General features: G+C 35.7%; 1 protein-coding gene across 2 annotated transcripts in view; it reads right to left on the reverse strand.

The window, feature by feature from the left end:
* LOC134529388 (kinesin-like protein costa) overlaps positions 1-12,399 on the reverse strand; it is a 215,075-nt gene that overhangs the window by 158,901 nt on the left and 43,775 nt on the right. Inside the window, exon 5 of one of the 2 annotated variants that reach the window (XM_063363403.1) lies at positions 10,950-11,124. In XM_063363403.1, the coding sequence (XP_063219473.1) occupies positions 10,950-11,124 (175 nt within the window). Of the gene's footprint in view, positions 1-10,949; positions 11,125-12,399 lie in introns of those variants that run through there. The other variant, XM_063363404.1, reaches the window with a different exon arrangement.

A 12,399-nucleotide genomic window follows, 5' to 3' on the forward strand; every position in this document is an offset into this window, starting at 1 on the left:
ATACCTTCAGTTTATTACAACATTTCTTACGTACTGCACGACTGCGCTACATGGTCTTCCTTTCATCCATATACTCTTGCTTACATGTTGCGTACACTCATGAACGCACGTGTATACCCCTTGCTTCCGCAGCAAACGGTATTCCCCTACTGCCAACCCCTCCTCATTCACCACCCATCTCTCACGTCGACACTGGCACTACCGTAATTCCCCTCCACAGGACCACAGTTGCTTGGGCGTGTAGTACTCTCCTCCCCCGCCGTGAACCGCCCGCGATGGTCATTTGTTTAGTTACAAGCGAGCAGCGAGACGACATGTCGTCGTCTCCCGTTTTGTTTTGATTGTGTCATTTCGTTTTGTTTTCGTCATAAGTCTCTTGTTTTGTCAAAATGGATAGATTTTTATTAAATAAACAAGTTGGTAGTACAAGGGACACTGATAATGCGTCTACCAGTGGCGGGGAAGTAAAAAAACGGAAATATCGCAAATACAATGATAGCTATTTGGACTTCGGCTTTACGTCAATAGAAGTAAACAATGAAGAAAGACCGCAGTGTGTCCTCTGTTTGAAAATTTTATCAACCGAAAGTATGCTTCCAAGTAAGTTAAAGCGACATCTTGAAACCATTCACCCGGCTATGGTTGAAAAATCGCGTGATTTTTTTAATAGGAAATTACAAAATTTAAAAAAACACAAAATGTGTTTTCCCAACAAGCCTCAGTACCTATCAACGCGCTGTTAGCATCCTTCAAGGTAGCATACAGGATGGCGAAATGCAAAAAAACCTCATACTATTGCAGAAGAGCTTGTTCTACCGGCTGCTCTCGACATGGTGAATATTATAGTGGGAGAATCGGCGGGAAAATTAATGTCTAAGGTACCCTTATCTAACAACACTATCAGTCGAAGAATCCATGACATAGCTGAGGATCTAAATCGCCAATTAATAGAAAAAATGAAAGGCATAGAATTTGGTCTGCAACTTGACGAGGCTACTGACAGTAATAATGATGCACATCTGATTTGTTACGTACGCTTTGTGGCTGACAATATTATTGTTGAAGAACTCTTATTCTGCAAAAACATTACCGAAAGTGCAAAGGCTCATGACTTGTTTGAAATTCTTGACAAGTTTATTACATAAAATGGTCTGAATTGGGAAAAATGTATTGGTGTATGTACAGATGGTGCTCGATCAATGTCTGGCACGTACAAAGGATTACAAGCGCTTATTTGTAAAAAAAAAAAGCCTCGCATGCTGTGTGGACCCATTGCATTATCCATAGAGAAGCGCTTGCGTCAAAGTCGATGAGTTCTGAATTAAACCAAGTATTAGAACATGCCATTCGCACTGTAAACTACATTAAAACTAGACCACTAAAAGCCAGACTTTTCAAAAAACTATGCATAGATATGGTAGCTGAACATACGGCACTGATATATTACTGCAATTCACGATGGCTTTCCCGTGGAAATGTCTTAATTCGTGTGTTCAAATTACATGAAGAAATTCACAGTTTTTTACAAGAGCATCATGCAAACTCCAGATACTTTGCTGAACCAGATTTTTTTCTAAAACTAGCATATTTGTGAGACATATTTGAAAAACTTTACAAACTGAATCTGTCTTTGCAAGGCAACAACATGCACATTCTGAAACTACTGGAGAAGATCGCTGTGTTTAAGAAAAAAACTGCAGTTTTGGACTTAAAAAATGAATGAAAATCGTGGTCAAGATTGTTTCCCGCAGTTGTATGAATATGCGACATCAAATGAGCTTGTTGTCTCACAGGACCTGATGACCCTTTTCAAGGAACACCTTTCGAAGCTCATTAAATGGTTTTCAAAATACTTTGCCGAAGACGATGTCGATAAATATGGGTGGATCCAAGACCCATTCCATGCACAAGCTCCGCCAGAATTTACATCGGAAGAAGAAGAAAGTCTCATTGTACTCTCTTGTGACAGCAGCCTTAGAACTAGATTCACATGTTCCGATTTGGTGGAGTTTTGGATATCGGTACAAAATGAATATCCCACTTTAGCTTCAAAAGCTATAAGAATTTTCATTCCTTTGGCAACATCTTATTTGTGCGAAGCTGGATTTTCAGCTGTAGCTGTAATCAAGAGCAAATATCGCTCAAAGATCAATGTGGAGCAAGAAATTCGAGTAGCAGTGTCAAACCTTATTCCACATTTTGAAAAAATGTGTGAAGATCACCAAGCTCACCCATCACATTGAATAGCTAGGTAGCTATTGTATTTTATTTTTGTTGTTCTTAAGTCTCTCTTGAATGTATTTGTGTTAATTTAATATTCTTATAAATATAAATTTACAGTTCAGATTCATAATGTGGATATTTTAATTTTTGTGCTTATCTACCTAACTACTATCATTGTACCTATCTATTTCAACGAGCCAAATTGGTTAGGGCGCCGAGACAAAATAGAAAAACATCTGTGTGCGCCGCGGACTGAAAAAGATTGGGAAACCCTGGTATAGGCTATACTTATAATCATTTTTTGGCACTTGCAAGGTCAAAAAATCATTACAAATTAAGATTCTACCATATTGTCTGATAATATGTCTTTTTTTTTTAGTTTTATAATTGTCATTATATTTAATTTTATTGTTTATAATAAAACGTGCCTTTTTTAAATAAGTACTGTATAAAAGACATCCAAAATTGAGATAGGTCTTGTTTTAAATTTCTATAAGAACACGAATTTAAGCCTTCATATTATTTTAAAAAGTAATAAACTTTATTTTATAAAGTAATTAGTTACAAAAAATATATATATAAAAAATCCTGGCTTAAGTCAAGACAAGATCACTATTAATAAAAGACAACGTACATCCTTAACTAAATTACGAAGCATCTACTGATAAGGAAACTATAAAGAATTTGATAAACTATGTAATTATGGCATTCACTGGCTTTCCGATGCAATACGTGATATATCTTGTACATCATATTCAGAAATATTAAGCACGCACTATGGATAATACAGGGTCATTTACGAGGTTACAATAAAACAAATCTTTAGGTATAATGCAGGACCATATGCAGTTCGACATATACAGGGTGTAAATGAAATGGCAGAAAATATCGCGGATGCAGGTAGCCAGACCTACACCAAGAAGAATGGTTATAGGAACCACCCCTCTGTTGCCAATAGTATGGGCGCAAAACCACTGTGAATGTAGTGTTGAGGAAACGGTAAAGCGAAGATAAATCAACAACCACAACTAATGAAACGCTGACCTTTTGGATACAACTAAGATGCATGACAACACGTATGCAGGGAATAAAAGGTGACCACAATTCCATCGCATACGTAGGAAACATGGCGTCACCTCTGTTGCTAGTTTTCCCCACACGCATGTCACCACGTGCGGGCTGCGTGTGTTGCCTACCTGTCCGCATTGCCATAATGCTCTGACTTGGAGTGCCTGTATCTCAGAAACGGTTTGTCTGAGCGTGTTCAAGTACAAGGACCTTTTATGTTCCTTATGTCATTCCTGTTATTGATTCACTACGATAGCTTAGAACAGGCGTACAGGTACAGTAATACGTGCATAACAACAGAGGCGACGCCATGTTTCCTACGTATGCGATGGAATTGTGGTCATCTTTTATTCCCTGCATACATGTTGTCATGCATCTTAATTGTATCCGAAAGGTCAGCGTTTCATTAGTTGTGGTTGTTGAATTATCTTCGCTTTACCGTTTCCTCAACACTACATTCACAGTGGTTTTGCGCCTATACTATTGGCAACAGAGGGGTGGTTCCTATACCCATTCTTCTTGGTTTAGGTCTGGCTACCTGCATCCGCGAGATTTTCCCCCATTTCATTTACACCCTGTATATTTGTGTATATATGTATAACATGTGTCTCTAAACCACTAAGTGTTCTTTTTAATACTTAGTATGCAATATGCCCAAGTAAAAACAAAGACAAGCCTACAGATTGAGATTCTCTGAAGCTAAGGTCCTATTTTATAGAGTTAATCAACATGCTTTACGCCTAGGCAAAGACCTAGTACTTGGAAATGTGTTACGTTTTTCTCCAAACTGTCAGACCGAAAGTAAAGGCATGAGTTGACATGCTTTACTATTACAGTAGAGCACCCCTTAACCGGAATCACTGGGGGGAGGTCTATTCCGGTTATGGGAAAATTCCGGGTAAGGGGAGTTGCGGTAGGGAGGCAAAGAAAAAAGCCATTACATGCTGCACATATTAACTTTGTAGCATTGCACAATGAGGATTTGTTATATACATATATTTTTTTTGGGTCATAAGAATATTAAGAATAACTTTGATATGAACGATAATAATTATTTAATATGTAGATAAGGATTGTTCAGATCTGTTAAGAATTATTAATTACTTTGGTTAAATTTCATGGAAAGCCTTAAAATACTTATTTCCTTGAGATACTTAATTATTAATTTGAGGGTTAACTACAGTTCATAATAAATAATTATAACATTTGATAATTTATGTCAGTAATTGTTTTGTTTAAAGCAGTATAGATTATAATTTTACAGGACATCATTTTTAAACAAAAGTTTTTAATATGGTATGAATTTCAACTTTGTTTACTAAATTTTGTACATTGTATTTGAATTTTTTTGGGTAATTTTATATTTTATTGGATATTGCTAGTGTAATATTTTGAGAATAGTCTGGAAGGTACAGAAGGAAAAGTGGACAGGCGCGACACTCTGGCGCCAGAAAGTTATTTTTCACTTTGTAAATGCGTGTTTGGGATTTACGCGTCACGTTGTACGCACAGCTATAGCGACCGTCTGGAAGGGTCTCTGGAGGCTACCACTAGCCAGCCAATCAGGGCGAGCCCTGGCATTAAGTGATGTTCCCGCACGAATTTCCTTATATGGTCATGTTTTGGAATTATGTGTGCTGATTGGTCAGTTGGCCCACGGGGTTGCCTCCCTTGTTTTCACCTTTACAAGGGAAGGTAATCTCTTCGACCAAGTCACTTGTTGCTCGATCGTCGCCGAACTCGGTCGTGTCGTCGGCAAGTCGCAAGACAAATGGAAAATTACTAAGAGATAATTTAACGCCTAAGGGCTGGGGCCAGGCTGTATTTTTTCAACCTAAGTTCATTGTTTTTCGGACTAATTAACTAGTAATTTAGGCCCTAGGTGTCGGCATCGGCCCGACTTCGTGGGATTACGGTCCGCGATCGACGGTACCTTGAGTTATGTAATTAATTAACCAAGGGACATAACTAAGTTTTTTTTTTCTTTGGCGAGTGACAAGACTCCTCGACCATCAACGGCAAGATGTATGGTGCTGTGGTATGTATTTAGACATCGTTAAAATTTTTATAAGAAAAGACAGAAAACTGTGCAAGTAACAAATTTTTCTAACTAAATTCATTTGTAAAATTGTGTACTGAGGCCATGTAACAATGAGAAAAAACATTTTTTTTAAAGAAATAAACAAAGATAATTTAATAAACTCTTTTATTTCCAAATAACGCAGAAACATCGTAATGAAAAATTCCTCAGGAACATTGTTTGTTTTGTTACATTTCTCTGTGTGCTTAGCCGGGCAAAACATACAACGTAAAAACATGGTGCCCAACGTGGGGCTCGAATTTAGACACTGCCTGATGATAATAAAATAAACATTCGGAAAAACAGTAAACACTTGTCAAGTAAAAGCCAATCATGTCTAAATTAACTGTGGTAATACCTTTTGGACCATCGGCAAAATTATAACTTGTGAACGAGTGATTCGAGAGTGCATCGTGTGATCTTCGCGTCGTACTTGTAAACATCAACAAACGAAAACGAGCGTGAGAAGCCAGCATTCACCGTTTAACAGCGCGGGACATCGTGGGAAAGGAATGCGACGAGAACTACATTTTAGAACATCGTAGAACAGCGCTTCGCAGAACATCGTGGGACACGATTCCAGCAACATAGATCATCTCGGTACTTCGCAGGACAACGAGGGATGAATCGGTACTTCGCGGGACAACGAGGGATGAATCGCCGGAAACAGCAAGTCTAAATTGGACAGAAACTTACATTCTTATGGTCTAAATTTTTGTATTTGTGGTTATCATTCTTTCAAGTTTTTTTTAAATGTGTTTTTCAAGGATTGTTTACGTTTTTTGGTAATTTATAATAGTAAAAAAAAAATGAGTACAGACAGTCAGGATGACCTTACGGGTTTTCCTGAAACTTCAGGAATTGCCGACCCAAATTTGAATATTGAATTGGTACAAGAACGGTCAGAAAACATGGAACAATCAGCAAATGGTAGTCCAGTAGAGGTTATGGGGGGGTCAGATATATCTCATCAAATGTTAGAAAAATTAATGACAATGATGCATAACATGTCACAAGGTCAGATTGAATTTAGACATATAATGTCACAAGGTCAGATTAAATTCAGACATATAATGGAACAAAAATTAGATGCCACTGAAAAAAAATTAGATGCCACTAAAAAAAAATTAATCAATACATTTGAGAGCCGATTTGATGCACTTAGGAATGATCTTAATGAACAGATCTCATCTTGTATCAGCAAAGTAAATAATTGTGAAGTGCAGATGGAGGAGGTACAGTCTAGATTAAACACATGTGAATGAATAGTGGGCCAAGTTCAGGAAAATTTGATACAAACAAGTAAAACAGTTAAGGAGCATAGTAAAAAATTTTCTGAGTTGGTACAAATAGTGAGGGTGTACAAAACAAAATTGCCAAAAATCAAGATGATGTCACAGATTTACTGTTGAAAGTGGTTCAGGAAGTTAAGGGGAATTTTGAGGCTTATGTTGAAGGGACGTTTACAGAAAGTTCAAAGGTGGGTGGCCAGTTGGAGAATTTTAGGTATGATGTGGGTAGAGAATGTTTACAGGAAATCGAGGAAGGGCTGAGTAAGATTAGAGGGGATGGACAGGGTAGCATTGGAGGTTCAGTTTTGACTGTAGATGAAGTGAACACTTTTGAAGGGACAGTGATTAAATTTTTTGGAGATGATCGAGGGGTCACTCCGATACAATTTGTAACCAAATGTGAGAAAGTAGTTAGCTATTTTAGTGGTTCGGATGAGCAACAGGTAGAATTGTTTATCACTAAATTGGATGGTGTTACATTGCAATGGGCAATACATAAGAAAAATGAATGGAAAACATTTAAAAAAAAAAAAAAAATATTTTTTGCCAGTTGTGTATGCATTTTTTTAGGATAATTCAATGAAACGTTATTATGGACAATCTGCTGTGCAATGTTTGATTATTGTGTAAAGTATGTTTATGTAGATATTGTAAACAAACTAATGTGATCAAGAATTTTATCAGGTTGGACTAAAGACACTTCACTATAGTGAATATTTTGCATATTTTTTAAATGAAAAATGAACATGAAATACCAATGAAATGTTTTGTAGTGTCAGTATAACCTGTTGAAGGTTATATTTGCTCATAATCAAGTGTTAATTGTGTTTTTTGTTAAAGATTGATTTGTCACTTTTTAATTTGGTATGGAGAATTGAAATAATTATGTTTATGTAATTTTTCAATATATGTGTAATAATTTGGTTTTAAGGATTTATAATATGAAAAGTAATGGTATGTTATTATGGTGTTAAAAAGATATTGTAATACTCATATTCAGGTTAATTTGTTGCAGTTGTTTACACTTTGTTGATTTGTCATGTTCAGGTTAAATTATTACAATTGTTTACACTTTGTTGATTTATTATGGTATCTCTTTTGTTTCAATTGACACTTTTGTACTTTTTGATTTAATTTTGTACAAATTCAATCAAAAAGTAGGGGGGGGGGGGGGTTATGTAGCATTGCACAATGAGGATTTGTTATATACATAAATTTTTTTTGGGTCATAAGAATATTAAGAATAACTTTGATATGAACGATAATAATTATTTAATATGTAGATAAGGATTGTTCAGATCTGTTAAGAATTATTAATTCCTTTGGTTAAATTTCATGGAAAGCCTTAAAATACTTATTTCCTTGTGATACTTAATTATTAATTTGAGGGTTAACTACAGTTCATAATAAATAATTATAACATTTGATAATTTATGTCAGTAATTGTTTTGTTTAAAGCAGTATAGATTATAATTTTACAGGACATCATTTTTAAACAAAAGTTTTTAATATGGTATGAATTTCAACTTTGTTTACTAAATTTTGTACATTGTATTTGAATTTTTTTGGGTAATTTTATATTTTATTGGATATTGCTAGTGTAATATTTTGAGAATAGTCTGGAAGGTACAGAAGGAAAAGCGGACAGGCGCGACACTCTGGCGCCAGAAAGTTATTTTTCACTTTGTAAATGAGTGTTTGGGATTTACGCGTCACGTTGTACGCACAGCTATAGCGACCGTCTGGAAGGGTCTCTGGAGGCTACCACTAGCCAGCCAATCAGGGCGAGCCCTGGCGTCAAGTGATGTTCCCGTACGAATTTCCTTATATGGTCATGTTTTGGAATTATGTGTGCTGATTGGTCAGTTGGCCCACGAGGTTGCCTCCCTTGTTTTCACCTTTACAAGGGAAGGTAATCTCGTCGACCAAGTCACTTGTTGCTCGATCGTCGCCGAACTCGGTCGCGTCGTCGGCAAGTCGCAAGACAAATAGAAAATTACTAAGAGATAATTTAACGCCTAGGGGCTGGGGCCAGGCCGTATTTTTTCAACCTAAGTTCATTGTTTTTGAGTTAGTATGGAAGGTCAAGATTATCAAAAAGACTGCTGGTAGTATCTGGCTCGCGATGATAGTTAGTAAATATTTTTAAAAAATATTTATATAAATCTTTAATACCATAACCAGTTTACAATACCAGGAAAACATATAAGTGTTGTTAATTGAACTTGTAAAAACTAAACAAATGCCAAAAGAATATTTGTGTACACACATAACACCCGTCTCTTCAGGATCAACGCGATGGCTGTGCAGATATAAGCGCTGTCCGCACTGGAATACTGAAGGTTGTGGGTTCAAATCCACTTACCACTGAGATATTATAAACTTATTTAAAAATTTTTAAGGAACCTATACAAGGACTACCATAAAGCGGTTTTTACAACAACAATAGCAAATACCGAAAACATATAAAATATTGCTGTCCACAACAATAGTGTGCCTTGCAGTTGACACTAGCATACTCCGATTTAAAAACAAGGAAATATTGGGTAGGATTGCGGATGCAGAATACAAAAATGGCAGATCGTGGTCAACAAGCTCCTGATGATAGTTATCAAGCAGCGTATGCACCCGAACATAGAATCTGCTATTATACACTACTATTCAGGTATAAAATTTAACTAAATCTCAAAGTTTATGAATACTTAAAATTCTTAAATTAAATATTTAAGTATTTAGGTGGTATATGCCTAAACCAAACATTATACACTGTAACGCCCCACCGTTTGAAGTGTAAAGTCTGTCTTATGACACGTTACGTGTGCCTGCCTGTGACTAGCTATTACAACTGCGTTTGACACAGCTAACACGTCACAGTTACTTATATTTGAGTAATTACAGATGATAATGCAGTGTAGTGTAGGTTAAGGATAAAGTATATTATCTTGCTGGCAAAGTATGGTGGTTGGCTGTATTCATGTATGGTTAGTACCAAAACTAATAACATTTAATAATTAAAGCAATATCAAATTATTAATATATATTATTGATATTAAAATTTCAACACATAGGTAGGTACAACACTTGAACTGAAAACTCATGATCTGAATAAGTTTGCATAGAAAGATTATGTTCATATTACCCTAACGTTGTACCAGCTTATAAATAACCTACCAAATACAGATAGCCAGATATGAATGAATTCGGGTCCAGTTTTGATACTACACCGTCATTACTGAATTCTCAAGGGTTGAAACTACCGGTACTAGCTCAATTTGTGGTAGAGCAGGTCACTCATGACTTCTGGGTAGATCGGTGGATGGTCGCAGGAACTTGTAGAAAGGGACACTGCAATAGAGTTCTAATCCACTACGACTGCCGTAGGCTTCGACTCAGTGACTGGATCGGCGACACCAAAATGGTCCAGAAAATGTGGTACAAGGAAACTTCTCACCACGAGATGACAGGAATCAGATGTAGAAGTCGCGATGCTGGAAGCACTCGCGAAACGCCTCGTATGTCGTGGTAAGGCGTATACCCTGTATTCTGAGGTAGATGAACTCAGAATTCTCCTATCTGAATACTCTGTTAACACTGTAGTATCTAACTATCGTAGCTGACACGATCTTCTTGTTTCCATTGCGGGCACCAGGTTTTTGGCGACACATCTCAAGGGAAATGTCTTCTCTCGACCATGGCGTCTTAGAATCCTCTCTATTCCTTCCTTTTCAACCTCAACTTCCCAGGATTGTTAAAGCAACCAGCGAGTTCGTAACTAGCAGGAAGAATACTAAGCAGTCGTAGTAAAATCCAATGTACTGTAATTAAACCTGTGTTTAACTCATGTAAAGCTTGCAGAAAAAGGAATAGGCGTCCAAAGAATAATAAATGAAGACAATAAATTATTAAACTGCTGCAATTTCCAAAGACTAAACATACTGGCTTGCCGTAGCTATCCCTATTAGTGTGATTGCTGGTACAACTTATAATACAAATGCATATTTAAATATAATAATTAATTTACAATAAACATGAGCTAATGAAATCAACCTGTAAACGGGTGACTGTTTACAACACTCATATTTTTATACTTCATTCTTTTTTTGTGATCTTTTACACAATAAATAACTACCAAAATAAATATTTATCTAGCACATAAACGAAAACAAGCAGAAAGTGTGTACACGTGAACTAAAAAAAAAATACTCAATAATTTGACTATACAAATATTTTCTGAAATTGATGAGAAGCACACAAAATTTGTTACATAACATGTTTTGTCAACTAACTTGAATCCCACTGCTGATGTAAGTGCAATGTGAAAACGGAATGTCCAAAGCTCAACCTGGCATTTTCTGGATGCTCCGATGCTTGCCGGTTGCTCATGCCTATTTGCAGCCAGTTGAACACCTCACTCACGCTGCAACATTCTATTTCGTTCAGATGGCTTACCGACATCCTTCCCTAAAGGAAAAAAATATTCACATAACATGCACACACCGAAATACCTAATTATTCAAATGTATAATTATAAATTTTAAAGATCCAACAAAAAATAAATAACATAAAGCATGTCTCAGTTCCTTATGGCCAAACTCTAGTAATAAAATGTACAGTTCAAAAACAAAACAAAAAAAAAACTGTCCTATAAAACGTTTTCAAAGATTCTTTGTTCAGGAGATATTTCACATTTTGTTTTTTCAACCTTACCATATAAAAACACTAATAATTTCATATGTAATGTAACAACAAATCTGAATAGACAATTTGAAAAGAGTGTTAGTTAGATTTGTTGTCAGACAACTTTATTTACAACCTTCAAAGTCAATTAAAAAGTTGGCCAACATCAGTAAAAACAGTTTAAAAAGTTTTCAAAAACTGAATATTTTTACTTATACTGGATTTTAAAAAAAAAAATGCCTACAATTAGTCAATTATCACAAAAACTTCAACATTTAATGGACTTAACATTTGTATATTCAGATGTTAAAATATTATTTAGCTTATTTTCCATCTTTAAAAGGCATTTAGGGTCATTGCATCACACTTGCTTGTTCTCTTGACATGTTAGAGGCCTGATGGCATTGTATTGAAAAATGTTTTAGATATTTCTAATCCTTTAAATAATCTCAATCCTAAGTTTTGATTTTACAGTAAATTGTTGACTATTGACCTCTAGTTGTTCAGCACTCCACAACTCCTTAAAATTTAGAAATACTTTACGGTTGTATATGTTCACTACCTGATACACATCCAGTTAGAATGGCAACATCCTGAAAAATATTTCTCTGAATTAACACCCTGTAATAACTGTTCTAATTAATAATAATGTCTGAAATATATTTGTTGTAGTTTCCATAAGTCACTACGTCCACAGAATGTAATTCAGACATTAGGAGGAAGCACACTGAAAGCAGAGCCAAAGCAGGGGTTTTAAATAAACACATTCACTTACATACAAACAAACTATATACTACTTAGTTTAGTAGTATCCGCTGGCTCTTCCATGCCCTGCCAGCAGTACAGGCTCTCAAGCCTTTGCAGACTGTATGATTTTTGTAAGTTTTGCCAGCTTTTCATATCATAATTTATCACCACTTATTTCAAAACACATTTATTTATTTAAAATACATCAGGCTCTTGATAAACAAGATACTGGAAAAAAGGTGCACTCACATTTTGGACTCCAAGCATATATATTTCAAAATACAGAAAAATTAACTTTGTTAATATTCACAA

Source organism: Bacillus rossius, chromosome 2 (assembly GCF_032445375.1).
Source record: "Bacillus rossius redtenbacheri isolate Brsri chromosome 2, Brsri_v3, whole genome shotgun sequence".
Classification (NCBI taxonomy): domain Eukaryota; kingdom Metazoa; phylum Arthropoda; class Insecta; order Phasmatodea; family Bacillidae; genus Bacillus; species Bacillus rossius.